At 42.4% G+C, this 26,737-nt stretch overlaps 1 protein-coding gene across 4 annotated transcripts; it reads right to left on the reverse strand.

Annotated features, from left to right (window-relative positions):
- Positions 1-4,573: 4,573 nt before the first annotated feature.
- On the reverse strand, positions 4,574-24,896 carry MKRN1 (makorin ring finger protein 1). 4 transcript variants are annotated; one of them, XM_064420836.1, is made up of 9 exons: positions 24,684-24,894; positions 17,581-17,709; positions 12,298-12,524; positions 9,526-9,666; positions 7,513-7,739; positions 6,820-7,034; positions 6,006-6,116; positions 5,456-5,570; positions 4,574-5,013 (listed from the first exon to the last, which is right to left on the reverse strand). In XM_064420836.1, the coding sequence occupies exons 1-9, from the start codon at positions 24,851-24,853 to the stop codon at positions 4,801-4,803; spliced, it is 1,548 nt and encodes a 515-aa protein (XP_064276906.1). In that variant the 5' UTR covers positions 24,854-24,894; the 3' UTR covers positions 4,574-4,800. The 4 variants fall into 4 exon arrangements, with proteins under 4 accessions (XP_064276906.1, XP_064276905.1, XP_064276908.1 ...); XM_064420835.1 differs by having other exon boundaries at positions 5,432-5,570; positions 24,684-24,892; XM_064420838.1 differs by lacking the exon at positions 9,526-9,666 and having other exon boundaries at positions 24,684-24,896.
- Between the last annotated feature and the right edge of the window lie 1,841 nt (positions 24,897-26,737).

Genomic DNA, 26,737 nt, shown 5'->3' on the forward strand with positions numbered 1-26,737 from the left:
TGTGAGTGAAGAGCAGCACTTGCTAACAAGGTTCTTCGGAGTACATTGGTAATGCTGTTACTTGTGAGGTAATACAGGAAGCTATGAACTTTTTAAAAATCCCCTTAAAATTTAAAAAAATCCCCGTTATTCTAGGCTGTGAGAACCACTAGATTAAAATACAAACTCAGCATAATCTCTGTGGTTCTGCTTTCCCCCATCAGAGAACAGATGGAAACACCCAGCTATGACAAGGCAAAGTAGCACTATGGAGCCTTCTGTTAATGGTTTGTTCTCCAGCATCACATGCAAATTCCTAGTGCATCTTGACAGTATCACTAATGCATTTGTACAAAGGGTTATAAGGTTGTTGACAACGCTGTTTCAAAAACTACTACTGCCCCACAGGTTTCAGTTTCAAGAGCTGCACATTCAGATTGAAGATGTGCTTATTTGTTAAGTTCTTATCTACTGGGAAAAAATATTTGAATCTTTGCTGTGGCACTATGGCACATTACTTGCATTGGTGTCACAGCCAGGCCAGATGAGAAGAAGCATTACCTATTGGTGGAACAGGGTAATAAAAATAATTAGAAATATTTTAAAATGTTCCAAACTGACACCTCCCAGAAGCTGACTAGTTAAAAGCCAATACAACCCAGCAGCCCAGTGATGTGGAAGACACACAGCACTGCCTCTGTGGTCCAGCTTTGCTTTGTATGCAGAAGACAGGCTCTCAGTTACAAGAGCCGGGGTTCTTATCTAATCATTCCAGTTAATGTTTAAGTATAGTTGGAAAGGAGACAATTTTCAGATGCTGAACAGAGGTGGAGCACTCTATCCTGGAGCCTTCTTTCAGGAAGAAGATGCATGCCTGTGATTTCGGAGGAAGAACTGGAAGTGAAGCTCCCCCCAACCAGGTGAGTGCTCCAAGAGCAGTGCTGTTACAGGTGCCCCTTCCCCAACAGGCATTTTCCTGCCTCTCAGCTCCCAGAACCCACAATTTGCCTGCAGGTTTGTGTGAGGGGCCCAAGCAGTCATTGCTCAGCAAACTGGCTCCTGAAATAATTTTCAAGCACCACTCTTAAGCAACTGTGTTAAGAACTAGAACTACACTAACAGGCAATGCTGGGATATCATACTCTTTTGAGAATAGTTCTAGACAGGCCAAGAGTCCCTTTGTCCTAAGAGTACTTCACCTTGAAATAGGAGTTCAGTTGCAAATGGGCAGGGCTTTCAAAAATCTTTTAAAGCACTTTTTCTAATGCTGCTGTTGTACATCAACCTTCACACAGCTGCTTGCACAGCTTCTGTGGATGCATTCACAAGCTGCTGTCAAAGCAGGGCCTGACTGGCTTGGCAGTGAGTGACAAACAGCACACCCATGCATAACCAGAGTTCAGCATATTTACAGTCCTGCATTTCCTTGCTACTGCTGTGTCCATGAACATCACTGCTTATAGTTTTCACTGCCAAGTCTGTCTAGTTTTGCTAACCTGAAGTGAGGCTCACCACAACTACAGTTTAATGCCTTTCTAATGCTAGCAATTAAACTGACTTTGTAGTTACTTGATCCCTGCAGCACAGTTCTGTATTGTATCTCAGTCCTAAAGGATTACATGTAAATTCCCATTTTAAATTGCTGCAGCACGAATAATTTCATCTACACAAGTTTTGTTCCCCATAGCTCATGGTACCCTCCAAATACAAATCTCCTCTGTATCTGCAGTAGTAGGAAAGTTACTTTGTATTTCATTAAATGAACCAGGTATTTCCTCAAAGATTACAGTCCACCTTGGGCCACAAAGGCCAGCTGTGCTACCACCATTTGAACTAAAGCAGCCCAAGTTGTAACAAGTGCTCTTACCCTGTATGATCACATTCAGAGCAGGGAGAACAGGTAGCACGCTTACTCTGCACTTTCCACGAGAGGCAAAGGTCTGTATCAAACTAAATGTATGTATTCTGGCCTAGGGAGTAAAGCCAAGGCACCTTAAGTGACAGCATCCACCTTGTACTAAAGATTTTTGATGAGAAATTAAGATTCTGCTGGTGGAAATGTATGGAGACTTCATACCCTTTCCACCTTGATGCTATTCTCATTGGCCTTTTCAGTTTCTGTACCTTAAGTATTTCCTTGAAGAGAATGTAGCACAGCCAAAGTTGTCACCCTCCATCTTCTTACATTATAAGCTTAATTCTACTGAATTTGTTCCTGTTCTCACAGAGGAAGAACATAGCAGCTTACTAACATACTGATTACTATTTTCAGCTGTCCCAGTCTGGGTTGGTGGGGGTGGGAATCACAATGCTCCAGCCACCTTAGAAACAAGGCTCACACAGCACAGTTCGGATGGGAAGCAGCACCCAGCAGCGCTGGCTTGGGGACAAACACAGGCAGTTCCTGAACCTGCACAACAGGAACCACAGCACAGTTCAGAGCAAGAGGAGCCATTTGTCATGCTGCCCATGAACACATTAGTGGCTGTGCAGCTCCACCCACCAGCCTACACCAAAGCACATCACTCATCTGGGCATTGTCAGCCTCCTCTGTAACGTGTACAGGAGGAAGCTTTAGAAGCACCAGCAGCCACCACTGTGCCACATGTACACCCAGGCAGGGAGTAAAGCACGCCTCTCCTGACCCCTTATGAAAGCAAGCTCACACACGTGCTGTGGCTGGTAAGTTCATTGCCTTTTTCCACCTTATCAGAACACAGCTTTGTTACAAACTCACATTTGAATGAAGCATTCCAATAGGATATAACAACTTTTGTTCACCATGTAGGGCAGGGAGGCTTTAACTTTTTCTGTTTTTCTCCCTTTTATCAGTTTAAAGTGTAATTTGCTCAAATTACATCACTTTCCTCCCTCTGCTACTTGGCCCCTGGGGAAAAAAAACCAAAACAAACTGAACAAAGCAAAAATGGCTTTACTCTGTTCACTTCAACTTTTTTTAAATCATGTCCCCAGCAGTTTACTTCCAACTTTGTGTATTTCTGCAGAAAAATTTCTATCTGAACACAAGCATGTGGAGTCTCAGGAAGTGGCCTGTATGCTACAGCATGACAATAGGAAACTATGGATAAGAGTATGTCCTGCAGCTGGCTTTGTCCAGTGCAAATAAAATTAACACAACAGTGGAGGACTGACTTCTGAAAAAGCAAGACACGTCAGTTCTTACTAATGACCCCAGATATTCCTTCATCAGCTGTCTCAGTTGTCCGTTTGGAATGTGTCTCCTGCATTACAGGCTCTCTGCTGGAAAGGCTCTAACAATGCTGGAATTCTGTATTAAGCATAATACAGTTCTGCAGGAGTTCAGAGTAAGTGACATAAATGCCTTTGTATTTACACAAACACACACAAATATAATCAATTTAAAAACCAGAACCTTCAAACTTAAAAAGAATAGACTGACTTCTTGTTTAATTTTTTTTTACTTTTTTTATTTGGGAAAAGTGCTTCTTACAAAAGGCAGCTGCAAAACAATACGTTATAGACCTCAGAACAATTTCTCATTCCATTTAAAAGTGAAAGGAGAGGCAGTCTAGGGGACAAGAGCAGCAGGAGAACAGATCACGGGGCATCCACAAGTCAATAAAAAACAGCAATAATGTAATGCAAGGTTAAAATTCCTGTGCTGGGGCTTTGGTGGCAAAGTAATTTCTCAATGCAAATTACAGCCAGAAACTGCACAACTGCCTTTGTAAGCAGTAACTCACATAAACTGAACAGCTTTACCAGGCAACCTGCCCAACTCAGCTGCAGAGAGGCACAAGTACCTCAAAGCAGCTGGGAGGCACAGTGAGTTTCTAGCAAAGCTCACGGCTTAAGTGTTTACATGAAGTTCTAAAACTTACAGAGCGATAAAGCTAAAGGGTCCTCTCTGGTGTTCCTCTGACCCCACCTTGGCTAACCGGATTTCTGCTCCTGGACAACCCTAATCATACACATGAAAGAGAGCTGGTGTATTAGTGCGTGCCATCTATTCAAGTTAAGCGATAGTCAGGATCGTTTCCCAGTTTGGGCTGAGACCACTAGACCAGTTTCATGTCCAATTGGAGGCAAGACTTCATGCACCAAGAGGGGGTGAAAGATGGTTTTGTTATTTTTAACTTACACAGAGTCTCCCCATCCTTGAGGTCCAACTCTACATTTATCTGTATATACACATAGAGAGTTCTCCTTTCACAAAGACATTTTCCTTTCATGCTAAACACAGTAAAAATCCAGAACGTTCACACCTGGTTCTGGTTACACAGTAGTTATAGTAATGTGCAAGTAAACAGAGACCAAAAGTCACAAATGAAGATGTGTACATGAGGGGGCTGGAACGGAACTGATTCCAGAAAGAATATTTGTATCTGGCCTGAAATCAGAAATATTGGTACAAAGACAGAATAAAGGCCATCAGCCAATTTACATCCCCACTGCATGGCCACTGCTCATTTTTGTATCTGGGCTCTTCAAAATGAGTGTGGAAGTCCTGTAAACACTTTAACCCTGGAACTGGGTGAACTCTGTTGGGTACACAGATGAAGCAACAAACCTAAGCTAACTGTCTGACAGTTAAATTCATTTTTACAAAAACTAACATTTTAAAGATTTATTTATTGTTATTTGTTGAAACAGAGGAAAAACAACACTCCTGGGGTGGGAAAGGAGGGGAAGGGAAGAGACAGACCCTGGGTAAAAGTTATTACAACAGCACCTGGAATTGATCGGCCTGCCTAGGAGAAACACAGGCACTGCCACAACACCACAGGTAATAGCTACTGCCTGAAGCCAAGACAACAGTCCACACTCCACTGACAGGTGCTATAGATCCAAATCATAATAATCTTCCAGCTCATCATGAAATAAGTCCCACTCATCCTCGGAATCCGTTAGCTCATCATCACCTCCGGCTGCCAACAGCATAAGCAACATCTCACCAAGCTCAAAGGTCACCACCTCATCCTCGTCGGTTTCAAAGGGATCACCATTCTCTCGCTCCTCAATGAATTCCCAGAACCGGTTCCTCCGCTGGGCCTGCAAATGGAACACAAGGATTTCCCCACGTGACCCAGTGGTACAAAGCAGGAGCCTTTCCAGAGGCTGACATGCCCCTGCTGTACTTTCTGACATGCAAGAAATCACATTTCTCTTTCAGGGAGATACTGACCTCCAGCAGAATTAACCCTTACACACACCCCTATTACTGCTACCCAACATTTTTACTTCAGTATGTTGTAAGAAAGTTTTTTAAATTTAGTCTTTCCATCTTGGCCTCCAGCATTCACAAACTTTAGCGCACCGCTTCCTTCAAATTCACCATTACAGAGGTCTATCAGAAGTGGAAAAAAGAAAAGTCAGTATTTCCCTATCATCTTCTCAAGGCAGAAGACATAATGCACACCCCTCTTGTACTCTCTGTCTATTGGAAGGACAATTAATCAGCAGCACTAACCCGGTATCTACTTGAGGTTCCTACTTTGGGTCTTTGCGGCTCCTCTTGGCGGCCATCAGGATATTCGTGCTTGTAAAAACAGTTCCCTCCAAATGGACAGCTCCCACGGCCTTCATCAAAATACCTGCATGGCTTGTTGCTGGAAAGGAAAATATCGCAACCCTTACTGACAGCACACCCCAATCAGACTTCAGAACTGCGTTTACCTGCAGTCCACAAGGATCTCAGGTACCAGGAGCAGAAGGCATTTTGTGAGTGAAAGACCTACATACAGAAATGATTTATTACACTATGTGTGGACTGATGCATGCAGAGGTACACTAATGGTGTGCAGTGCACGAGCCTGGTCTGCCTTATGGCTACACTATCAGTGCTTTGTGTAGAGAAGGGGAAGACTGAGGTGAAAGAACACAGGAATAGCTTTGGGACCGTGTGCAAGCATCTGTGGGCAGACGGGCAAAGACGTGGTGCTGGAAAGGAGGTGTGAAAAGGGGCTTTACATTAACACCCTTCTTCTCCATGTGTGCCTTTATCTCTGCAGTCTCAATTTGATAAAAGGCTGCATTGCTCATACCTCATTGCCTCCTTGTATTTCTGAATGAGTTTCTGCTTCTCTTCCTTCTCCTCCACCCAGTACTCACTTGGAATGACAAAGTTAGACGTGATCCGGCATTCTGGGCAGGACCTGGGAAATGAACAGACTGTGCTGCAAAATTCCACATTACAGGGTGCTCTCTCCCCTATATAACAAGCCATGGCACATATCCATCTTTAAAGAGGTACTGTACTCACATACTTGCTGTACAACCTTTTCAATCTAGACTCTCTTATAAGTGAAGATAACCTAAATTCTCTTCAAGAACTCAATGGCAATGGCAGCTGATCAGCTTGTCTCAGAAAAGCTTGAAAAAACACTTCACACAGACTCCTTTTTCTTTAGAATTAAATAAATTTATTTTGGTATTTTTCCTGTATTTATTTGATTGGAACTTTGTATTTTCTAGAACAGCCTTAAACGGAGAAATATTTTGCCAACTGAGTAATGCTCTAAGGCAGCAATGAATTAAGCAGCATACATTCTGAACTGGTTAATCTGTTTCCAGATTCCTGCCTGGGTGTCCAAGACATAAACAGTAACCATTGGACAACATGCTACTAAATAAACAACAGTTATTTACTACCATTGAGTTTTGCAAACTTAACCCCGTATTAACCAAATCAGAGTGTAAATGTTATCCCTAACAATTATTTCACTCCTAAACTGAAAGTTAGTATGCATTAAATGCAGCCTCTGTGCAGTCTGCATCTGGAAGTCTGTTGCAAGTTGTCACAAGTTACTAAGTTCTTCCACAGTAACAAAGCACAATCGAAATGGGAAAGTGCCTCACTTTATAATCTTGCTCTCAAATTGTTTAGCACTCCTCCACTTGCGGATGCACTTGAGACAGTAAGTGTGGCTGCAGTTGGAGAGGATCCCAAAGCGGCGCTCGCTAGGATTAGCCTTCTCATACACCACCTCCATGCAGATCCCGCACACCATGTCTTTACTACGCTGGACGGCAAAGGAAAGCTCCATGTCCTTCTCGTGAGCTTCAATGCAAGACTGAAAAGGAGACACAAAGAAAACAACAACAGAGATGACTGTCATCTGGTGAGGTCTAAGCAGGTTTTTTAACTCAATTTGCTTCTTTGCATAATGCATGAACTGTGATTAAGCCGAAAAAAATCTTCATCCTCAAAAAAAATTTAAGTACTGGAGAACAATCAATTCAGAGTTCAAATTCCTTCCTTCAGACACTGCTTTTAAAACTGAAAAGGCAATCCAAAAGACCATCCACTTTGACTAGGCAAAGAACAAAGCTCCAGTATCTTTAAGCAGACTGCTTTCCCAACACAGATAAGGAAATCCAGCTGCTTTTGAGTATAGCCCTGGCAGGAAACAGTCTAGTTTACAGCCGGAATTTCATTCACTGCCTGACCTGCACACACCTTCAAATAAAAGGGAATTAGTAACAAGTGATTGAGGGAAGCTAGGAAGCAATAACTTACAGCTATTAAACAGCAGACAGTTGTTTGCTTACCTTTATGTGCTGAGATCTCTGAGCAGCATCAATGGGATGCAAGACCTGCAGGCCACACATATCACACACGTCCCCATGGATATACACACAGTTTTCTCCATAACGACATTCTCCTAATGCAGCATAGGGGCACAGCTCCTTCTTCATCTCCACATCTGCCTGCTGCTTCTCGTATTCTTCTTCAATCACCATTTCCTGCAAGGGTGCTTCAGCACAGAAAGGAGCAGCTGGGAATAAAATTAAGAACAGTAAGCAGCACATTCAGATTTTGAGCACTGCGAGTAAGAACACTCAGAGTTACCCAAACAGAATAACAGAAACAACCTAGGTTCATTTCAGTCCAAGTTCACACACTCTCAATCTGAACTAAATTATTTTCCCCACTCAATTAATTTCAAGACAAATTTTTTCATTCTTCAACCCAGGACAAGATTAAAGCTATCAAAGTTTCAGTGGTCAGGGAAGATCCATTTACAGGCTAAGTCCACCTAGAAAAACTGCAGTAGTCATCAGCAGCTTAATACAGACTCTGCTTCAGCAACCATTAAATAAGGCCACAAATCTCTCACTCCTTTTAGAATAAATTTCACTTTACTTAAAATTTTCACATCAGCTAAAGTTAACAGTTTTTCCCCAGAAATTACACAGCTGAAATAATAAAGGTGTATCCAGCACAAAAAAATGCTAGTATGGCAACACCACATTAGCAATTCCTTATGTGCAGGCTAATTAGCACACTGTTCTTTAGCCTCAACAAACTTTCATTTCTGGACTCCCATGCATCTCTAGGATTGATAGAAAAGTGGTGTCCACATCTCCCAAACTAACTCCACCCTACATATTTGCAAAAAAACCCTGTCCTAAACAGGTATTTGGTCAATTAGCCAGACACACGAAACTGAAATTCAGGCTATTACCACTGCATTCTAAGATGGCTATCAGTTTTGTAAAATCCTAACTAAATTCCCTCACCTAAACTTAAACTGAACTGAAATCTGTATCTTTGCTCTTCCCCCTTTAGAAAGCTACTGCTGAACACTCCTCCCTGTACCTCAAACACATGCTTGCCTGCCTCACCACAAGTCAGCCTTGTGAGATTGTTATATAAGTAGGATGATGAATGGATTGGAAGACAAAAGCAGTCAGTGAGAAACTGAAGGTGTAATAAACATAAAGCACTACTATATCCAGAGTAAACACCAGGAAGAACAGCAGCTGGAGCTCATTTACATAAGCAGAAACTGTTACAAGAGTAGCAAGTGAACTATGCTTTAAGAAAGTGTAACTTTTAGAAGATGTTCAAGCACTACATTTGGAGAAGCAAGCAGAAACTACCAAAGGCATACTTTGATCAGTTAAAGTGAAGGACAGACTCCTCAAAATGAATCAGAGGCGGCAAACTTGCACAGTTTTCATCCCCATGGAGCAAAGACATAACAACAGGCATGTATCATTCTGTTAGTTTAAGAAAAAGAAAAAGCATGTCCCTGCAACTTAAGTTTTGAGGAATAAACAAATACTGAAGTTCAGTGTAGAAAAATATTAGCTCTCAAGATCAAGTCTCCTTCTTGAACCATCTCAGACTGTAGTAATCACTCAATGATCCTGGAGAAGTCTGTTTGTTAGAAACATACTTTTCAAAGCAAGAGAATCACTGAGTAACAAGTCATCTAGCAACCTGTTCATTTTCAGTCCGAGATTTCCCAAGTTATGTTCATTAGTTCTTCTTCTCCATGAGTTTTAGCGAACTAGCACCAAGAAAAGTGACAAGAAACCATGTACTAGGCTCTACATTCCTTCCTGAGTAGCTCAGCAGAACATAAATGTATGTACAAATATGTATGTACAAATATGTACTTACTTACTGAAATCCCACTTGCCCCCCATTTGAAATCCATGGTCTCCACTTCCATAAGAAATAACAAAAATCACAACTACCATTCAGTTTTTAGTCCCTCAACTGTCGCACTTGCCATTGTTTGTTCAAGTTAATGTTGTCACAGATTTTTTTACCTAGCTGAGGGCCATGAAGATGGTTAGAGGGATGGAACACCTCCCCTATGAGGAAAGGCTCAGAGAGTTCGGGTTGTTCGGCCTGGAGAAGAGAAGGCTCCGGGGTGACCTTACTGCAGCCTTCCAGGACCTGAAGGGGGCCTACAAGAAAGATGGAGAGGTACTTTTTACAAAGGCATGAAGTAATAAGACAAGGGGTAATGGTTTCAATCTAAAATTCAACCTGAAAAAGAGTGGGTTTAGATTAGACATTAAGAAGAAACTCTTTACTGTGAGGCTGGAACAGCATGTGCATTTTCTGTATCTTCTGCACTGTAACAGCTACAGTTTTACTTCCTCTTTGAAACCACAATTAGAAAAATTCAGAAGACTTCACTGCCTCAGCAGTTACAAATCCAACATCCCTCAGAGTAACATTTGTTCTCTGTGATTGATTGCTGTTTCCAAATCTCTGCTTACCAGTAGGTGGACTCAATCCCCACCTTCTCATTGCCCATCTCCCAGTCAATAGGGTTAAATTCATATTAGTGGAAAAACCGGTTTGTTAACTTTAATCCACACACCACCTTGCTTGCACTTAGAACACAATTCGTAACAGTAAACACATTAATCTTTCAGTAACAGGAAACAGACACCCAATTTACTGCTTCTTGTATTTCTGCCTTTCTACTCCTCAATTACTGCAGAACAAGTACGGAAATGTGGCACATCTGTACAGCTAACAAGTGAATATCTGAAGAATCATCACTATTTTCTCTGCTAGGTCCTGAAGTCATCTTCAAGATACCAGGTTTAGTTCCGAATCAGAGAATCGTGGTAAAAGGTGAGCATTACAGTCCCAGCTATGCATGGTTAAACTGCCTCCCTTGAATCTTTATCATTTTTAAGAAAATTTTAAACACACAGGCTTCTAGGGAACCTTGAGAAATAGATTTCATTTTGAAGTTTCCAAGTATCTGTACATTTCTCCAGCAATTTGACAACAATAATCTGCTTTAAGGCACACACTACAGAACACACTGCACACATTTTTATTTCTGTAGCTTAATAAAGACAGTTGCTTCAGAAAAGTGAAGTTTTTTTAATAAAGTCACCATGGGAATTAGCATCATGTAGCACTGTTCAGAACAGAAACAGATGAGTATGTTTACCTCAAGTTTCAAAAGCTATAAAACACTTGCAACAAGATTCACAGAAGAGAATGCTTTTTAACTTAATCTTGCACAAGTTTGCATGAAAAGTATGCTTAACCCCTAGAAAAAAAAAATTGCTTTTAGTAATTAACTAAGTCACTACATTGTTAACTAAGTTAACAGTATAGTGACTTAGACTTCAGGAGGAAGCACCAGCTCTTCTGTAATGACTGTGTGTATTTAAAAAATCTCTGGCTGTCCAAACTAGCAATGAATTGATTCCAGTGGAGGGCCAGACAGTCATTAATGGGGCTGACTCCCAAGAAGAGAGACTGACTCTTCTCAGATGTGCAAATGACAAGAGACAGAAGACAAGCTGAGGCAGGGAAAAATCCAATTACATACTAGGAAAGAGGCTTTCTTTGTGAAAGAAGCTGAACACCACAAAGAATACCCAGAGGTTATAAGCCCTTTGAACATCTATGAGGATGGAGATCCAACTAAACAAAGCTCCTGGTAACCTTTAAGCAGAAAATTAACTATATGAAATCCAGAGGTTCCTTTCAATCTAAATATTATATTCTGATTAAAATATTTTTTAAAAATATTTTTAAATATTCTGTCTCAACAGGCACAGAAGCTCTATATTTCACGACAGTAAGGTGGCGGTCAAGTTTTCACACTCAAGTTCACAGATCTGTTACGCAATTCCATAATCAAACTTCTCAACAACATTAGCAAACAGTTTGTGTCACTTGACCATTCCTCTTCACCCTCCTCAAACTGGATGGCAGGAGGCTCCAAGCAGCACCCTGTAACACTGAGACGGTCATTCTCTTTCCAAATGTGAGAATCTAAGCAGTGCCGTGGAGACAAAGCAGTATAATCTGAACACTCTGTATCTTCAAATTCTTCTAGATGCAAGGTGTCCATTTTGAATTCAAACATTTAAGTACTGATAGCGTCCTCATGCCTTAGAGAGACAAGTATAGAAATTATCTTAAAGTGAACACCTTCAGCCTACTTTTCCCTTTAATTTGAAGACTGTTACATTTTGGCAGGAAAAACGGATGAGAAGTATGCTACTCAAATAGTGTGGTCCCATTTGATGAGTTTCTTCAGTCTCATTCTCATTGTGAGCTGTCACAGTATTAGAAGTTGAGTTTCAGAAAGCTAGGCAGAAAATATAATTTTCAGCCTCTGGCCATGGGAGTCACAAAAGCAAGCATTAGGCTTCAATTCCTTCTACAGGACTCCATATCTTCACCAAAAAACCTCTGAAAGACTGCAAAACCACCCCAACACAAAATACAAAGGCAGATTATCTCTCCAGAGTAGTAATATCAATTTTATCACCAGTAATTTCCTCTTCCATCCCATATGCAAACTAAACTTCAAAGGACATTCTGAAGTCATTCAGAAACATAGCAAGAGAAAGCCAGTCATGCAGAGACTGACCTGAAATATACCTGGTTTCAGAATGAAACAGTCAGTCTGACTACTCACATTGGAAAACCCAAGCTCACTTGAACTAATCAATAAGTATGAATAGCTGTACTCAAATGCATGAAAATAAATGCACTACACAGAAACTGTTGAGCCATGATGGAAATTCACTGTTATCTCATTATCAGCTTACCACGTCCACAGTACGGCTGCCCAGGGACAAACTCCACTGCATTCACCCAGTCTTCAGCCCCTACTGCTGCTACTGCCAGATCTGTATTTTCATCTTCTATCTCAGCAATAAATTCTTCAACTGTTTCAGGGAGCGATGCAAACTCTGAGGACACTGATGGATAGATTTCTGCCTCTGGGTTAACATCAGTCACTTCCTCCTGTATTAGTGGCTTGGTATGTTCATACCTAAAAAGTTAAAACACATCATGTCAACTTTCCACAAAAAAGTACCTCCAGACAGCAGCCCCATGTACTGAAAACAAACTAAAGATGTGAACATGCTGTTTGGAAGGAAGACCCAGAAATGGCTAGAATAAGAAAGTCACTGATGACCCTTTAGAGAAAAATGTTTCCACTTGTGCAATCTGTCAGCCATTGTTCAAGAAAATACAAGGTACTCCAAGATTTTGGAGAAAAAAGCGCACAATTCTTACACAATCTTCAAATATGTCCCAAAGAGGTCAGTTACCTATTACACGTGTAGTATTGCTGAATGAGAAAAATGAGTTTGTCCAGCTTTATGTATATGAGCCAGTTTATCCAGCTCAGGACAGACACTGCTGTCTCCAACTACCTCACAGGAACAGGAGCCACAGGAACGATCAGCCAGAGTCTTCTAACAGGTGCAGTAATAGGATGACAGTCAGTAGACACCAGTCCAAACTGGGAAGTTACAGTTATGAAAATTAGGAAAAAAAATTTGCTCTAAGAGTACTTAAACATTAGAATGGCTGCACAATCTTCATGCTTGCAGAAGCTGGACAATGCACTGGGCAACCTGGCCTCAGCTGGCACAGATTCAGATATTGCCCACCAACAAAAATTATTCTTTTCCTCTGTCTCAGCATCTTACCTCATGCAGATTTTACACTGTATTTGAGTGCTTATTCCTATTTCAGCTTATTGTGGAAAATGATAATCAGAACCCTTTTAACCCTACCATCCACAATAAACAGGAAGGCACCATTTCCTTGAAAAATCTGTCTTCCAGCAACTAGGGAACTACATGGGGAAAATAAATGACAGATACACTATTGTAGTCTTAGATATTTGCTGACTAATTTCAAGGACAACAGGAAGGAATTTTCTGAGATCATACAGAAGTTTGAAGTGACTGTGATTCACTTAGCTTGTGTCAGATTAAAAACAAAGAAGTGTCACAATTGTTGCATATTGAAGATGTGCTCCTAACCAAACGTCAGCTTGGAAATCCTACTCCTACAAAATACAAATTTAAAATTCTAGCCTTCAGATTTCTACATCTGTGGCCTCCAAAGAGTGTGCATACTAGGTGCCCAAAGCAACCCAATGGGGTGCAGGAAGAAAATACTAGAACTTAGTGGTTTTTTTCCATCTTTAAAATACAATAAATTACTACTATTACTATTAAGATACATGTTGATGGCAGTGTTCCCACAGTCCATATGTCAGAGAGCCCACATGTGGTACGTGTGAGGTGCCCTGAAGGAGGTGTTCCATCACCCAGTGGGTTGACAGTAGCACCCCCTTGTCTGCTCACTTTCAGCACAATGTGACATATTGAACTTTGCTAGTGCCCCTTAATGGATCAACAGATTATCTGATCTTGTTTTACCTAAACCAGCCCTAAGTGAACAAGTGTCTTGAAAAGATCAACTGTGAGCTGAGGACAGCACTGATAATGCCAGCAAAAGCCAACAAGAAAATGTCAGAGCTAACAGTTCTACTACCAGCTCCTCATCAGCCACACTATGAGGTGTGAGAATGCCAACCTAATCAGCTCTTGAACTCAGGGGGAGGGGACCCACAGAAGAGATCAAGATTACCAAGAAGGCAATCTGAAATATGGATTTACACTGACTATTATTAATGAAGAACCATGCCCTCAGTGTATGCTGTACCTTGAGATATTAGCTACTGAAAGGATGAAGCCATCTCAATTAGCAAGGCATTGAAAATCAGAACATCCGGAATACAAAGACAAACCTCCACAATTTTTTTCCAAGATGTTTCAAGTGATGTGCTACTGAATCCAGTACTTTGCAGAACTTTACAGTAAGGGTTTCAAAACCTCTTTTGAGGCTTGTTATATAACAATGAAAGACAAAAAGCCATATACCACTGGACCACTTTGTCTTCCTACTATGGTAAAAATGACTGAAATAACTCATGGAAAACAATATGGTGACAAAGTAAAATGCATTCCTTTGTCAGCAAATACTGTTGGGAAACGCATAGAAAACACTGCTAGAGTATGAAGAAACAAGCAGTAGAATAAATTGTGCAGAGTGAGAAGTTTGTATGGCAGAAGGAAAAGTACATATGTTTTTCACATCTCAGCTTATGACACTTGCTAGATTCTCTTTCAATATGAACTACTTTTTGTGAGACACCAAAGAAAAGATGTACCAGTAGAGAAACATTCTCAACAAATTACTTCTTTAACAAAGGCAAAAAGATTCACTGGACGAGATATCTTCTCAATTACTTTATTGAGTATACAATTACTTTAATAAAAACAATGCTTTATGGAAAAAAACTGTGCAAGTAAAACCACTGAAGCAGCAGCCACTCTGACCACAATAAGAGATTGCAGGGTAAGGATACAGGGATAGCACCCCACCAGAAATTCATCACTGCATCATTCACAGGCAAGATATTGTAGCAATGATGGATCCAGAAGCAGACAAGTGACACTAGAAAATGTCATCAATATAGACCTTTAAATAGTCAAATGCTCACTGCAGTTATGAGATGGAGAGCTACCATTAAAATCTTCTGTACTACACAGATGTTTGCTGATTATCTCATGGCAAAGCACTTAAAAATTGTCATGGATGAGTTATGCATGTTTATTTCACAAAGACAAGAGCTGCAAATTTGCTACCCTTTTCTGTGATGACAAGTCAGTGCCAGCAGTATGCTGCTGAGATATTAAAAAAAAACAAAACAAACCAACAAACCCAAATCAACCAAACCCAACCACATTCCAACTGTCTCTCCAAGACAAAGTCATTCTACGAACAGATAATGGCTTTTTGAAGGAAGTTTGTTGTTGTAGTGTGTGTTGTATGCTTTAGCACTGTTAAGTTGTAAATTGGTTTGTTCCATGTAACGCCCTTGTTTGTAGTGGTTCTGCCCTGGTTATCTCTTCCCTCGTTCGCCCTGCCAGTCCAGTTTTCTCCTCCCTGTTCCCCTTGGCAACCTATGTATCTGTTCCTTAGTCCCTCCCGGGTGCCCTGCCCATCACTAGGCGACCCATCCTTTCCAGGGCGTCGAGTGATTAGCTCAGGGGCCAGGGCTCCTCCCCAGGCTTTTCCCTATTGGTTATTCTGCTGTATCAGTCACCCTCACCCCCCTCCCACCTTTTCTCCGATTAGTTGAAGACCAGACTCCACCTCTGTATCCTCCCCTCCATAAAAGTGGGTGTCAGGCTCCCATTCGGGGCCTTCAACTGTCAATGCCCTTGGAGCCAGCAAACCCGGAATTCGCTACAGCTGGAGTCAGTCTCTATCTCCTGCTGGGTAGCAGCCCTTTCCTCACTGACCCTCATCCCTTAGGCGCCCTCCTGACCGCAGCAAGGAACGGGAGAGTGCTCCAGTGCTGCTGGTGGTGCTGGCCACAGCTAGCAGGGACGTCCCGAAGCAGCAACTGCTTTTTCCTTTGAGGCCAGCCGCCGCTGTAATTTGTGGTATGGAGACAACACTTTGAAAACAAAGTACTTCCATCATTATGTGATTTTATTGCCAAAAACTTACCCAAGTGTGTCAACTACCAACAACCCTTTCATATCTTGCACACTTGAAAAACTTGGCAAGTGGTTTCTCTAACATGTTTAAAAATCTTTCAAAATCAGAATTCCAGTGTATGTTAGACCCATTTGCTAAAAATATAAAAATGCAACACCTTCCAGTTAATCTGCGCTAACGGCTGATTGACACAAGGGAAGGTAGAAACTTGCCAGCTAAATTTATTACACCTTAGTCATGCACCCAACAATACACTTCCTTTTGGATGTGCAAATCTTTGTGAAAGATCTTTTTCAGCTACGACTGCCATTAAAACCAAGGACTGAAATAGACTGAACTTCAAACGAGAGCTTTGAATAACCGTATCACAAAATGCTACACTGAGATTTTAAATAGTAAAAAAGCCCACTGAATCAACATTACTGTCAGTAAAAAAATACTACTACAAATCAGGCTTTTAGTGACAATAAAAATTGCTTTGGACTGTTGATAAAATATTTCTTAAATATTTTTAATTTCACTTTTAATACACCGTTTTAAAAATTCAGGTTCTGGGTTATGTTTTATAATGTACATAACATCAGTACAGTAGTAGATCTAGATACATATATATAAATTATAAATAAATGTGTATGTCAGTGGGAGCTCAAAAATATTGAGCTGATGGGGTGCATGATCCAAAATTGGAAGACCACTGATCTATAGAATCAAAAAAACAACACTGGCAGATAGGAGACTACAGAGAAGCATTCTCTGTTATCTTTCCTACACATAGTAACCCTTTATGAAACATGAAAGCAAAGCTAACTATGAGCTACCATATAAAATAATGATGCAAATGTTTAATCGCTAATTACAGCTGCAGTAAGACAATGTTAAAACTTCTGGTAAGTTTTAATAAAATTAATTACGAAACATTCCTAAGCCCTTGTAAAGCTTTGCTCCACTAGAAAAGTATCTGCTTTTCTTCTTCACAATTTCTTTTTTATTGTAATTTCAGGGGTATAGATCAATTCATAGTACATTTTCATAAAGCTGTTTTGTACAGGCAACATCTTAGAACTTATAAGACAAACTCTAGTTACCTGCCCAAAATGGTAGTTCCAGTGTCAGTGTACAATTCCTCAAGAAACAACACAAAATAAATTCTTCCCTGTTCAGGCTTTTATGATCACTTAAAGAGTGTAACTCATTTTCATCCTTTCAGCTAGCTTGAATGCAATCTCAGATTTCAATTAATCTAATAATGTTATTGTTAAAAAATAAAAAAACTCCCTATACTGACAACTATCACTTTCATGAAAACCAGTTATCACCTTGCCTTTGCTCATTTTTTTGCATAGCAAACACCGGTATTTAGCAAGACATAAGAGTCAGTGAAAAGCTATTTTTAAAAATATCTGAATTTGCAACGGAAAAGGAAAGCACTAAGATTTACTGTCTTTCCCTGAGCTCTCTATTCAAGGATTCAGAGTGCAAAGCTTTCTGCAGGATTGCATGGGGCATTTCTTTACCTGCAATGATCTCCATAAGCACAGCATCCTCGCTGGTAATACCTGCACACCATGGCAGACTGACTGGTGGAGAGATCATGGGAGTAGCGGCAGTTGTCTCCTTCCTTGCAGACTCCATGCATGAAGTATCTGTGAGAGAAGATAATGGTGTTAAGGAGAAGTACTGAAACTGCAAAAATATTTTGATGACCTTATTATTCTACAAATCAAGGTATGCTGTATTAACAACAGCACTAAAGACTCATGGGACCCTGCCCCAGTATAACCATAAAAATAAGAACATTTGAGGAAAGATGAAGCCTCAGCTACTCCAGTGAACTGTGCTGCACATTTAGGGAATTGCTCTTACGAAAGCCTGGAGAAAAAACACAAACCTGTAAAAGCAGAGTTATCCTGGGCTGTGACACTAAGAGGAAAGAGTCTTGGACCACGTAGATTGGCAAAAAGTTTTACTTGGAGCCCCTGTGTCCGGACACAAGCAAAAACCTTACAGAAACCCAGCAATGGATTTAAGACTCAAATCCAGACACACCCTAAATCACCCAAGGTTTTAAATCTATTCTGGATTCATAAATAATTCAATCAAATGTGATTTCCTCTCCAAGAACAAAAAACATGTTTGTGATGGATAATTACATCTGACAGAACACACGCATTAGTTCCTGCGATAGGAGCCAAATAAATCAAAGAACCCTGCTTCAATATTGTGCTGCTCGTCTTGAAAACTTGGACAGTTTTAAAGCTTTTGAGGACAGTTTGATCAATTTTAGCATGTCAAGTAGCACCTTCAATTCAGCATCTTCAATTCAGTTATTCAAGAGAACTGTAGAGAGGTTTCCAAGAATTTTTCAATTTTAACGTAGAAGAACAAGCCTCTCGAAATTCAATGCACCGTAACTGTTCAGATTCAGTATGTTCAAAACTACAACTGAAAAGTTCAAGTACACCTTTCCCAATCCACATGAAAGTATTCGCCAAGGAAAAAAGGAAAAATGAAAAAAAAACACCTGGGTAAAAACTGAGTCCATAAATGTTTACCAACACTTCAGGTTAGAAAGAAGCCGCACTGCCTCCAGATAACAAGCTGCAAACTCTGAACCCACTGGAAATAGGAAGAGCTAGTAAACAAGAACATTTGTGAGGATTTAGGTCTCATACAAAACACTACCACTGAGAAGCAGAGAATACCAGTCTAAGCCCACGCTGCTGCTGAATGGGGCAGTCCTGCCCCTCCTCCTGTTGCACACTTCAGCACTTTGCAGAGCCAGCAGAACCAGGCCCTCCAAGCAGCTGAGTGCAGCCTCCCAAGCCAGCACAAGAGACAGGGATCATCTTTCAGCAGCCACAACTAAGATTAGGACAGCTCTTCCAGAACAGTACACTCAAGCTGATATTCCTAACTAGGAAAGGTGATAAGATGTTGAACTGCATACACTTCTACACAAATATTTAGTTTACTGTATTTTTAAGAAGTCAGATAAAGCCAGTGAACAATGCACTAAATGACATAAATAGAGCTACATCTGCAATCCAGTTTTAGGGAAATACTAAAATCTGAGGCTGAGTGTTTAGAGAGCTGATAATCCTCCATATGCAATAGCAGTGGTGTATTCAACAGACCAAGAATAAAAAGAAAATCTCAACTAGCTTAATAGAATGCAATCTGACACTTGCCATCAGGCTGCAATTCACACTCCAAGCCACCTGTCTGTACCCTGTAGACAAATTAACCAGGTAAGAAAAGTGATCCTACATAAAAAACAAGCAGTAGAAGACCCAGATGAGGTCTTCAGCATCAGGTGGAGGCACAAACAGCTAAGCCAGCAGGAATAGAGTGTTACAAAAACAGAACAAGGCCCATCCCTGCTATACAACCAGCAATCTCCACTGTGAACAAAAAACACACAAAACCCCCCTAAAAGTCACGCTCACCCACCCAACAGCAAAAACCACCAATGAAGACCCAAGTCAAAAGGAAAAAACCAACACACAACCAAAAAAACCCACCCGTACTTAACACCCCCTCTTCCCCAAACAAACAAAAAAAGCCCCCCAAACAAAACCAAAAACAAACCTAACCACCCATGAAGTCATAGAACTAGAATATAACTGGAATTTCTGGCTTGACTGCTTTTAAGAAATGGGACACACACTGAAAGGGTAAAAAAAATATTTCAGATTGCTTAAGGTTTGTTCTTTAACAAGTGTTACATCCACCTTTTGCACATTTCCACACAGCACCGCTTCCCCAGGTGCTGGGGCAGCAACTCCACAGCCACTGGCTGGCACAGACCAGGAAATGGCTGCAATGGAACCTGACATTCCTTTTGCTGCCTCCATGGTTATTTTTAATCTGGATCAGATCACTGCCCAACCACTCTGCTCCTTGAGCCAGCCAAGTGTTGAGACACCACTACAGCTGAAATAAATGACTGACAGAAAGGCTCCTGCCTGAAGTGAGGACATCTGATAGAAACTATTCGTCCAACATGACTTATGATAAGCCCCAAAATTAGACTCTCCCTGCGTGATAGGGAAAATGAAGCTCCAAACCCCTTTCCTTCCTTCCCAGTTTACATCAGAAAATCCTCAGCAAATCCAGATTCTATGTAATTCTGAAAGTTGTCACAATTAATTATATTGAAGTGGTAGGGTATAAAGGGCAAAAAATAAACATGAAACACTCCAAGCTCTAATTTATACATCACTCTTAAAGGCCTTCAATCCTATGCAGCAAACTCAGCATTATTTGAACAAGAAGGCTGGAGTGGGAGGGGAAAAAAATATATTTCTCTTAGGATTATTACACCCCAACTTCTTCCACATCCCTCTCCCTCACCAAGAGGCAAGATTTTTACTTAAGGCCACAAAGAATGTAACACTTTACATATCACATTGCAGTGTTTGGCTAAAACACTTTGGCCAAGTCAAAAAAATGAGGAGAGTGCATTATTTTTAGGGTAAGACAATGAAATTTATCTTGGAGAGCATCTTTACTTACACAGAATATTCAATTTAACCCTACTCAACAGCAATACCAGCCTCTTCATTCTGGTTATAGGGAAAAAGCACCCTTAAAACTGAGAAATGTATGAGTTATCTGCCTTACAGACATGTAGAAGGACATATGAAATTTACATTTGGTCCAAGTAATCAGAGAACACATGTAATTTCATCTGAAAAGATAAAACTAGATCAAGACAAGTATATAATTGGATTTTCTCTGAGGGTCTGTGATGCTGTCATCGAAAAAAGCACTTGCTGTGGCAGTGCTCACTGTCCTTCCAATTCAAATATACAAGTATAATTTGGTTAAGCTGCTTGAGGAGCCAGATTAGAGAAGTCATCACAGTCCAAGCCCAGATGATTTCTCCAGTTCAGTTCACTGCATGATTGCAGAAAACATGAGTGACACCAACACACAGAACAACCAGACAAAATGAATAACTGCCTGCACTGGCATTTTATCACTGCAAAAGGTTCAACACATGTCTAGTTATGAATGCCTTGATCTAAAGAGTATATCCTGATTTTCACAGGTATTTCTCAATAGGCAAAACTTCTTTCTACAGCTGCAGAAACTTGCAATGCATTTCCTTATTCAGATGTATTCTGTTCTTTACTTCAGGTTTCTGCTTTCAGGTAATGCTAATTTCTTTTGTCAAACTACTGGTTCAGCTAAATTAGAATGTAACAGCCAACATCAAACCTCCTTCAAAACCCAAGACACTGCTATGACTGGCAGATGGGGAAGCTCAGGATAACATCTATCTGCAGCCATTAGCTTCTTCAGGTGCCATACAGAGACTGAGAATTCCCGTGAAGAAGGCAGCAGGAAAGAGGCTAAGCATGCTGCTCTAGCACAGCTCCTGGGTGTTCAGCCACATTACCTGCCAATGAAATTCTGCTGGAGTTAGTAAAAGGAGGAAAAAAAGAAAAAGTTGATCTTTACAACACTTAGTTCATTGTCCCTTCTCCATAACCTCCTTCAGAAGTTACCAGGGGATGCAGACCAGAGCAGCCATGAAAGGGGCAGTCCAGGGAGGCTGTCAGGAGGTTTGTGTCCTGCATGGAGTTAAGGAGGCCTGACTTTACTGATGCACATTCTTCACATGAAAAGAAAAAAACACCTCACCCAGGTTTTCAGGAAGAACAGCTAAGGTACAAAGACATAGACAGATCTCAAAGTACAGCACTTAGCTGCTATGGGTTTTATTTACATTCAGTTCTAAAACAAACAAGAAATGCAATTTGTTTACATCAACTTGATGACTTTTAACATCGCATGACATCTGGAAAACACGAGCACGGAACAAACTGTGTCAAGCCTTTGGAAAAAAAAGATTGGCTAGAGCACTGCTCAATAAACCCATGTAGCCATCTGAACTGGAAGGACTGAGGAACTTGGTAAGGACATCCATTCTTTTTTTATTTCAATAAGAAAAAGATCATAATAATAAACAAGTTCTGAATTAGCTTTGTTCCCCTGCCATTTATTCCAGATTAAAATACTATAAATTTTTACAAAAGACAAGCCTTGAAAACTGCTAAACCACAAAAGTAAAAAAAAAAAACAAACCAAAACCTTTTTCGTTGTCTCTTAGGGAACATAATTTCCCATATTTCACCCTGAGACTTCTAAACTTCAGCTGCAAGAAAAACAGAAGGGTAGCATCAGCAAAACTGTATGCATAGGAGAAACCAAAGTCCTTCTTAGTAATTGTGTCTCTCACTGAGATATTAATCATTCATCCCAAGGATATCACACTGGTAATATTAAAACTCATTAACCAACCTATTTATCATATCAGATATTCAAAGGAACAGTAAGAACCTATGGTACCAATTTTAAGCCTTCCAGTTTCCATAAAACAGCAGCATTTCTGCACCAGCCATCATGTGCTAGCTCCTTATACTGAAGGGACTGTCTCCCAGAAGTTTTTCAGGCAGCATTTACTGTCACCCCTATGATGATTCAACTAAAAATCCCTGTGAACAAAAAAAAAATTGCACAGTGTTACTCAAACAGAAACTGCTCTACCTCCTACACTAAAAACCTGCATTTTGAAATTTAACTTCTTCATCTCACTGTTAAATCCTCCAGCTCACTCATAAAGGTAATCCAAAATTTAATAGTAAGAAACATATCTTCCTAAATATGAATATATCCTATCACAACCGAACACAGAAATCCAAAACTTTTATCATACGTTCTTAGAAGGGCAAGTAGAAATTGCTAATTTCACTTTAAAGCCCAAGTAAAGCTATTCTCCCTCCAACTTGAATGGTCCCATAAAAATTAATAAAGCAAGCAATGGGATAACTAGCAGGATTAGGCAAAGAGAACAAAGAATGGAGATGTTCATTAGATCCAAGGCCAAGATCCCATTGTTTAATCTCAAATTAAAGCACATTAACCATTACAAAAGAGTAGCTTTAGCTTCTCACTCAGCCTGAGTGTTTAAATATAAACATATTCCCTCGACTCTCTGCACAGCAGGACACTGATGAACTTGACTGCTTCTGTGCTACGCAGTCGCTGTCTTCAATAAATCGATCCTGCGTCTATGCCTATTCCATTGCTGTCTCACAAATCCAATCTGCCTAATTGAGCTCTTCGATCTTCAGAAATTATGAGGCAAACTTAAATAGAGGGAGCACTGACCTTGCGTCTCACTTAAAGCTGAGCTAAGCACGGTTCCCGGTCATTTCCTCATTACCGGCATCAAACATTAACCCGGGGATTCGCAGGCAAAACGCTCTGCCCGCAGCAGCCCCGAGAGCGCTGCTGAACGGAGCTTCCCGAAGGGAGCAGTTAGCTGGGCACCAGCCAAAACTGGTGTGCAGCAGCAGCGAGCAGGGACGCTTCAAACACCGCGGGGCACGCCAAACACACAGGGGCAGCGAGCTCCCTGCGAAGGCCGAGCAGCGGCTCCTCACGCTGCTGCTGCAATCTGCCGGTGAAACAAATGGGGAAAAGCAAGCAGAAAGAAGAGATACAAAAGAACCCAATCACGACCTGGAGCCTCTTCTCTCCTAACAAAAGGATGTTCCTTTTTGCTTCCCAGTGACTTAAAATTTATTTGTCCACAAACATGTTAAATGTAATTTATTAAATAAATAAATTTTAAAAGATCAGAAGACGCTCATCGATTTTAATCTTGGATTACCACTTGCTTTTATATTAACTAATATATGTCTACGTTCACAAAACTGTTTTAACTTCCTTTTTGCCTGCCAACCGACCAGCACTGTAGGTTTAAAAATAGTCCATCTGGCAAGCTTAAAAACACGCAGGACGGCTTGCATAACCCCAAAGAGAAGATTTATCAGAAATATAGTTTAAAGGAAAACACGGATAGGAAATGACGCAGCACACAGAACCTCTATGTGACACGGGCAGGGCCACTTCGCACATTCTGCAACATGTCACAACCCATTCCTGTTTTCGGCTTTAATATAACTTTCTCTACATCAATCAAGAGCTAATCACCAGTTTTAAATTTCGACTGAAACGCACAACAATTTAAATTACGTCGCGTTTCCTGCTTTGTCGCGCTTTGCGGAACGCGGCTGCAGGACTTCCTTTCACACGGCGTTCTTCGCGCTGAGCACTGCGGGCCTGCTCCCGCACAATAACGAGCGGCCGCGGCTCCCGGTGCGGCGGCGGGACCGCTCCCGGCGCCCGGCCCGGCGCGGCCGCCGCGGGCGCTAGGCCGCAGGGAGCACCCTCGCACGAGGCCGCGGCTGGAGGCAGGCCGCGGCCCGCACCGCCCCCACCGGCGGGCCCGGCTGCCGGCGCCGCGGCCGCGCCACCTCCGCCGGCAGCGCCGCCCGGGGCCGGTCCCGCCCGGGGCCGTTCGCCACCCGCGGGCACGCGCGCGGGGCGGGGCCGGCGCGCGCCGCGGGCGGGCGGGCGCGCGCGGCGCGTACGTGACCGTGGGGGGAGGGGCGGGGGGGCGGCGGCGGCGGTGAGGGAAAAGGCCCCGGGGCAGGGGGGGCAGTGCGGGGAGAAGGGAAGGGAAAGGAAAAGAAGGACAAGGAAGGGCGGCCGCGCCCGCCCGCTTCCCTCCCCCTCCCCACCCGCCGCGGACGGCGCGTACCTGCAGGTGACCTGCTTGGTCCAACCGCCTCCCCCAGGCCCCGCGGATGGCGGCGGCACGGCCGCGAAGTCGAAGGCGACGGCCGCCGCTCCCGCTGCCGCCGCGGGTGACCCCAGGGCCGCGCCCGCCGCGCCCGCCGTTGTCTCCAGCGCCGCCACCGCCTCCGCCATTACTGTTTATCCCGCAAAGCGGCGGCAGCGCCGGAACTTCCGGGAGCGGATCCTTCCGGCCGCGCGGGGCGGGGCGCGGCCGCGGCACCGCCCTCCCGGCCGAGCGGCGGCTCCCGTTGGCCGAGCGGGACGGGCGCGCGCGGACGCGCCGGGGGCGGGGCGGGGGCGGGGCCGCGCCGGTGCTGCCCTCGCGCGGCCGCAGGGACCGCGCGGCCCGTGCGCGTCCCCGCGGCGCCGCCGGGAGCGCGCCCGGCGCAGCCCCGCGCCCGGGCATGGAGCCCGGCTCGCCCCGGCGGGATCAGCCGGCGGCGGGAAAGGGCCTTTTCCAGGAGGGAACGGCACGGAACGGCGACGTGGCGCCGGCGGGGGGCGGGGAGCGGATCGGGACAGTGGCGCCGCAAAGGCCCAGCCCAAAATTTGGCACTGAGCCACCCGGTGCTGCAGTAACGGGGCGAGAAACATCGCGTCCTTCTGCTGTAGTATCTCCTTCATTGGAGATACTCCAGAATATGCCGTGTGACCTAGGACGGCCCTGCTTGAACAGGGAGGTTGGGCCGGGTGATTGTCCCGGCAACCCGACCTATTCTGTGATTCTGTAATAAATCCTGGTTGTGAAACCACTGTTTGCCTGATCCACATGGTGCCCTTGGCTTCCCTCTGCCAAGAGCCTTAAACCAAGCACTAAACACATTCCAAAAAGATAGTGACAAGCTGGGGCGCAGGGGCAAGGTGAAGGGAGAACCATGTCACTGCAGTGTTAGTGATATTTTGCCTCTCTTCTTGAAAATATGTTAATAAAGCAAACATATCCAGGCTATCAGTTGCTCCAGAAAATACTGAAATGAAGCCTTTACTCTAAACATGGGCACTAGGACAGTACCCAAAGATGCTGGACTTTAGGAAGAACACAAGAGAGAAGAGGTAGATCTGTTCTCAGGTTTCCTTGAAACAATTACTTTAGTGACCTTAAACTACCTAAGGAATAAGTCAATGGGAATGCTTGCTGGCATTTTCTGGAATATGCAGAATCCAGACCTGGGCAAACAGAGCTTTGAATTAAAAGGAGGTGAAATATACATATCAATTTTAACAAGCTTCAAAACAAGGCACAAGTATGTGTAAAACACAAAAAAGGCTAGTTCTTGGAATGAACTATGAACTCCAACAATCTTGGAATGAATAACTTCTTTGAATGATTGTTTAAGACCAACTTTCATCCAGAACAAGGAGCACCAAGTAAAGACCTTGATCCAGGCTCTCTATGCAGCAGACTCCCTCATGATATTATCAGCACAGTGATCAATGCCAAATAGCTCACAAATTCAGTTCAACAAATCCCTGTTATTAGAAAGCCTGGATGTTCAATGGAAAACTGTCCCATGAGAATTGGGAATACCTTTTTCATATTTAAAAGAAGAAACTTAGTTACTACACCTGATTCCATCACAGAGCATTTTTCATGCAATGTTCAGCACTGAAATAAAAGTTCAAAAAGTGCACCAGGTGTGTATGTTCAGTCTTGCATTCTGTTAGAAACAGCTGGAGGAAAAAATACTACATATTAGAAAAAAAATCAAATACTTTTAAGCCATTAAGATAATCTGGGAAGGTATTTTGGATCCGTTAGAATGACAATGAAAATCTGCTGGTGAAAGTAGAAGGATGTCAAGACAGTTAGAGGTTAAGTCACAAAAGAGCGACTTTGTCAGACCTTCTTATTGGTGAGATTGTTGCCCTGACACGACAGACAGTTCCAGGCACCATAGTTCTCACTAAGGTAAAATAAGCGAATGGTTAAATGTCTTCTGTATGATTCTGCATGTCCCTAGGAGGTCTCCTGGATATTGGCAGCCTAGAAACAAGCTTCAAAAACAGAGAAACACA

Source organism: Passer domesticus, chromosome 5 (assembly GCF_036417665.1).
Source record: "Passer domesticus isolate bPasDom1 chromosome 5, bPasDom1.hap1, whole genome shotgun sequence".
NCBI classification, from domain to species: domain Eukaryota; kingdom Metazoa; phylum Chordata; class Aves; order Passeriformes; family Passeridae; genus Passer; species Passer domesticus.